Source organism: Ixodes scapularis, unplaced genomic scaffold (genome assembly GCF_016920785.2).
Source record: "Ixodes scapularis isolate PalLabHiFi unplaced genomic scaffold, ASM1692078v2 PGA_scaffold1__304_contigs__length_218370807, whole genome shotgun sequence".
Classification (NCBI taxonomy): Eukaryota; Metazoa; Arthropoda; class Arachnida; order Ixodida; family Ixodidae; genus Ixodes; species Ixodes scapularis.
In genome coordinates this window covers 111917357-111923504 of record NW_024609846.1, presented here as the reverse complement: position 1 = coordinate 111923504, position 6148 = coordinate 111917357, and the positions used below count along the sequence as shown (strand labels likewise).

The following is a 6148-nucleotide window of genomic DNA, read 5'->3' as shown; positions in this document are numbered from 1 at the left end:
ACTGAAGTTTTGGAAACTTGAGCCAGTCGCTGGGTAGAATACGAATACAAAAGAGGGGAATACAGCATAATACAGACTACACGAGTTGTCAGTATCATTTTTATGTCCCTACCTCCTTTCCGAGTTTGACCAATTTGTGTCATCTTTATTTGTACTGCACATGTGTCTTTTGCTACGACAGCCGCAAACAACTTTTAAAGTGTTTACAGATACTAACAAATGGGTGGTTTCATTTGAATTCGACCAAGCTTGTCGGGGTCGGTCCTCAAAATTATCTGCCAAAAATATATCTGAAAGCCCAATCCCTGCGATGAACAAAACTGGCTTTCAAAAAAATTAGAAATATGTAGTTCGAGAGAAAAAAAATATGGAACGCTGCCGGGTGAAATGCGTGGAAATCGCGATTCCATTTCTGCTCAAGTTTAGACGGTCTTTACAAAATATTGACTTATCACTTACTCCTAATACTTTTTATACTATAAGTATGCGATGCGTTATATTTTTAGAGGTAAATTATAGTTTTTTACCATTTTTAGTTATTTTTACATAAAATCGCAAACATGCCACCCAGAGCAATTTCGACTAACATTGGGATAGCTATATCAAACGAACGGTATGAAGCTATGTCATGAGACATATATCAATACGTAGCTATTTAAATAGCCTATCGATTGGTATGTGTTTCTTGTTTATCGATTTTATTGAACACTATTGATTTCACCCCAAATATGTACAAAAATTGAAAATATACAAATTTCGAAATACATTTTTTTCAAAAAGGCCATTTTTTATTTTCTTCTAACTTCTCTAGTTCATAGCCCATAAGGTGTAGAAATAGTGTATATAAGTCTTGGGTGTAATATTTTTGTTGTATTTTGGTGACAACCAGTTAAATAAGCCAATTTTAAGCCTGTCACTCAATCCTTGGTTCATCTATTCTGGCTTCACCACAATGGTACTGGCGGCCTCAATAATAACGATCGGTTTTAGAAGCCAGTTCATCATGATCAGTTTGCCATTATATATGCTCATGACGACTCCTGGAACATCTGACATACGTTACGGAGGGCAAAACCTACCATTCACGTTAACAGTAATGCCACCTTCAGTCTATTTGTGAGACGAGCTGACATGTCCAAAGCTCTGGCAGGTGAACGTTCTCATCTTTAAAATTTCTCTCGCACAGTGTGACATAAATAAGTGTAATTTCAATATAAACACCAAACAATCACTCATGAAGCAGCTCAGTACCTTTCTTCTGTGATCATGGAAATTGTTTTCCGCTGATGAACGCATGGACATTTTTTTGCACAAACTTGAACTGTTTGAGCTATGTAGATAGTTTTATTTTGCTTATAAGCTTACACACGTAATACAAAGTACAGCTCACAAAATGAAAAACAAAAACGCTGGTATCACGACACAAAAAGGCACTCGATTTAACTACTAATGTATTCACGTTAATAAAATACATGGTGCACAACACTCCCCCGTCTATACATGCAGAGGCTTTTACGAAACGTCTGGTATTTGCCTACACAGTTAACAAAGTCACACATTTTGAAACAACATGTAGGCACTAAAATACCGATTATGCAGTTCGCTGAAGACGGACTTCCCCTTTTTCAAGTCGCCACACGTGTGAGAGGCGGATGCCTTTTTGAACCGGTATGGATCCCCATTCGGCTCTCTTGGTTTTGCGGAAATCACTCACGTCGTCTTGCTTTAAATTTAGGAGAGTCACATTTTTTACACACTTTCCCACCTTGTGCACAAAGTCCGTTGATTTCTGTATGGCCTCATCCACAGGCGAACGGAGGTTGTGCACCGTCGCCTGATGCTTCAGTAGCCCCCCTACTCCATCACAGGCGCTCTTGCCGTGTCCTGAGGCAGAAAAAACCCACTTCACCTTCGGAAGACCGGCTCGTTGGAACTCGTAGAGCTGAAATCTATTCTTAAAGTGAGCTGGTGCACCGTCAGATATATACGTTAATGACGTATAAACTGGAATGTTGTTCTCCAGCCAGTCCTCAATGCACCTTAGAGCGAGTACTGCGTGGGCAGTGTCATGGCACAGGTCTTCACACACGACACCGAAACATTTGGGACCTTGCGATGTCGACGCAACACATGTGAAGACGGAGATTTGACGCTTGTGCCAGTGATGCTCTTGTATTTCGTGTGGCAGGGTCACCGTCCAGTTTTCCGCAAAATCAAAGTTCATGACAATATGCCTTGTGGTCACCTTGCTCTTCTCAATCCGAACAGCTTCCCGTTGACTTCTACGGATGAAGTCGTGAGTAGAAAACCTTGTGGCCCATTTTTGCATCTCTTTCAAAAAGGCGTTCGAGTCCGCAGTCTTATTCACCAAACTGCCATTCTCCCACGTGCAAAATCTAATCTCCTCATCTGGAACCAATTGTAATTCTTGTAAGGAGAGTCGATCAATGCTAGGGCATTTCTTGCATTCGCCCCGTAAACAATTGGGCGTTGAGTCTGGGCAAAGGCACAGAGCGACAATATCCTCAGCCGTTATTTTTTCTTCCCGTACGCTGTTGAGGGCAGATAAGCACAAATCAAAATTTGTGCAGCACACGCATGCACACACGGTTTGGTCAGGGTTCAGCTTAACCCATCTTGGTCGCAGCGAATAAAATTTGGTCAATCCTAATTTGGAGTCCGGGTTAGCTTTCTTAAACAGCTTGTAGGCTTCTCTTATGGACCTGGTCATGTAGCGCTTGACAACGGCTTGTTGTTCCCCATCCTTCATAATGTTTACAACGTCCTTTTTGTTGGGGCTCTACCGGGAACAGTCGAAATCATCGTCGGTGTAAAACCGCGTGGCTGACTGCACGATGTCCTCGCCTATCTTAGCGCCTTGGTATGGCTCGAGACGATCCCATACGCCAAAACGTTCACGAAGTCGCTTGGCCTTTTTTAGTATGTAGCTCGATGCCTCCGGGATTAAACGTGCGACCTCGTTAACAGTTAAACTTGCAGGCACAAGCGTGAGCAACTGGCATCTCTCCTGGTAAGACGGTGTCTTGACAAAGGCTTCTCTGAGGTTTGCCCACCACTCGTCACAGTTAAGGCAGGAAGATTCAGTCCCAGAGTTTGACTCACTCGTTTCCAGGCTATATGCTGTAGCCAACTTTTTACGTACTTGTCTGCTGTACGACACTTCCATTTCCCGCTGTTTTCTTGCCGCATAGGAGTGACGGCTCTTCGGGTTTACGACAGACGGCATGCGCAAGGGAGTTGTCTCAAGCCCTTTAGCAGATATTTCTTCGTTAATGTCATCTACTACTTCATGTTCTTCAATGAAGCTTGCCGGAGAGCTTGAAGATGGGTCACTCATTGCACAGGCTGAAAGTTGCTCACCGGTGCGTCGAAAACAGTTCTGGCAGAGCATATCCGTCGACAGAACAGTAGCAGCTTTGGCTGGAGACAGAATTCTTTTCAATGCTTCTACGTTGAGGTCGGTTACGGGTCGAAAATGTCGGTTGCGGTATATCACTCGCTTATGTCTCTCAAAGTAGTCGGCACAGGACTTCCTTTTGACGCTGAAAACTGCAGCCATGACTGAAACGTGGACGTGAGAAATACGAGTGGCCACCTAATTCTACGTTCAAACCCGTGTGTTATTCCTTGCCGCGATCTTTTGCTTGTTTATTATTTCTCTCTTTCTGCTTTTATCTTCTTCTTGTTTTGGTATCGACGACTGTGTGAATATAATCGCTGAAAACCATCACCGAGAAAGAGCGCGCTGTATGTCTTTTCATTTAAAGGGGAGGGAAGTAATAAATAGCGAAAAACGACGATAATAAAATCGGGGAATAAATGAGGACTGCAAACTTTAGGAAACACGTACAAAATCAAATAGACGAACTTAAAAGAGATAGACGCCGACAGAGAGTTCCTCTTTGGTGTGGTGCTTGCGTGCCCAAGACTGGTCTTGCCGGCAACTGCCAAAAATCACATTGATCATAACTAAGATGCGTTGCGACCCCTGCGTAAACAAAGTTCCGCGCGTTCAGGAGATCGGCGTGATAAAGTCAAAACTCTACACTGTTCGTTTCCTCCCCTAGATAACCTTGACTAGACGGAGACAGACAAGTTTGCGCAGTGAGGTCCTTTTGTCAGAGAAGGATAGTTGGGGACAGCGAACCGGTCCGATAAACAGCCTCGGTCGGGAGCACGAGGTCAGCAAAGCTTATCGTAGGTCAACGGGGTCAACTAAGCTTATCAATGATTGTCTCAAATGTATCGTCTGAGACAATCATTGCTCTCCCTCGTGCTGATCAAAGGGGACCCGCGTTTGAGTCAGTTCGATGAAGAACAGAGTGCTACTTACGTTAGCACCCCGTTTGATGCAAGAAAAAAAAACTGTTTGTTTTATTATTTTTATTTTGAAGAGGAGTCGTCTTCAAGTTCTACGTGGCTGTCAGAAATATTTTGTTCGTGATTTCTTAAACTACGTAAACAAATTACAACCAGATGTCCAACTCTCTTGGTGAAACGCCGGCTGCCGCTTTCGGGAGCTCTACGCTCTTAATTCCTACCAATTTCGCTCCTGTTCGTGTTTCAAAGTAAAGGAAATGACAAGAAGCTTCCTTTAGCCGTGAAATTTGAAGGCGAAATCACAAAGCAATAAGAACATTTTAATCATTGTTCTTTCTATAGCTATAACGGCTTTTGCAATAATAGTAAGGGGTTTCATTTCTCTCACAAACCGGGCTATCGTATGTAACATATAGGTTGCATATTCAAGTTCACTTAACCGCACTCTGCTTCAACGATTTAATCGGTAAGAACACTCGCCCGCCAAATCTCAAAATATAATGTCTAGCTTGTCCCGCTCTCAGACTGCAGGTGGCATTACTGTTAACGTGAATGGTAGGTTTTGCCCTCCGTAACGTATGTCAGATGTTCCAGGAGTCGTCATGAGCATATATAATGGCAAACTGATCATGATGAACTGGCTTCTAAAACCGATCGTTATTATTGAGGCCGCCAGTACCATTGTGGTGAAGCCAGAATAGATGAACCAAGGATTGAGTGACAGGCTTAAAATTGGCTTATTTAACTGGTTGTCACCAAAATACAACAAAAATATTACACCCAAGACTTATATACACTATTTCTACACCTTATGGGCTATGAACTAGAGAAGTTAGAAGAAAATAAAAAATGGCCTTTTTGAAAAAATGTATTTCGAAATTTGTATATTTTCAATTTTTGTACATATTTGGGGTGAAATCAATAGTGTTCAATAAAATCGATAAACAAGAAACACATACCAATCGATAGGTTATTTAAATAGCTACGTATTGATATATGTCTCATGACATAGCTTCATACCGTTCGTTTGATATAGCTATCCCAATGTTAGTCGAAATTGCTCTGGGTGGCATGTTTGCGATTTTATGTAAAAATAACTAAAAATGGTAAAAAATTATAATTTACCTCTAAAAATATAACACATCGCATACTTGTAGTATAAAAAGTATTAGGAGTAAGTGATAAGTCAATATTTTGTAAAGACCGTCTAAACTTGAGCAGAAATGGAATCGCGATTTCCACGCATTTCACCCGGCAGCGTTCCATATTTTTTTTCTCTCGAACTACATATTTCTAATTTTTTTGAAAGGCAGTTTTGTTCATCGCAGGGATTGGGATTTCACATATATTTTTGACAGATAATTCTGAGGACCGACCCCGACAAGCTTGGTCGAATTCAAATGAAACCACCCAAATACATTTAGATGTTACTCAGCACCAAGCAACAGTTACGCCGGTTACTGAATATCTGAATTCGTCTCTAGCTGCTCCCCCCCCCTCCTAATTTCTCCCTCTCCTTCTCCATTATCCTCATAAATGCCGAAGCATTACACGAACCTAAACGATGTACGTACATAACACGTGACCACCAGATTCTTTTGGGTACAATTATCTTCTTCGGGGCGTGTAGTTGACGACGTCTCCTCTGTCGAACGAGAGGGCAATAATTTCCACTACGCAATAAGCTTCCGCTTCCTTCATTTACTGCCCAAAAGGCGTTGGTTTTCTTTTGGCGTGACGGTGACAAATGAATCGCGAGAGGAAAAACAATAAAATAACAATAAATGGCAAGGCTTTTGCAAAAAAG

The 6148-nt window shown here is 41.9% G+C and overlaps 1 protein-coding gene across 1 annotated transcript; it reads right to left on the bottom strand.

Moving 5' to 3' along the window:
- Positions 1–1563: 1563 nt before the first annotated feature.
- LOC120836393 lies at positions 1564–2360 on the bottom strand. The gene has a single exon (XM_040205258.3). The coding sequence runs from the start codon at positions 2327–2329 to the stop codon at positions 1592–1594; it is 738 nt and encodes a 245-aa protein (XP_040061192.1). The 5' UTR covers positions 2330–2360; the 3' UTR covers positions 1564–1591.
- Between the last annotated feature and the right edge of the window lie 3788 nt (positions 2361–6148).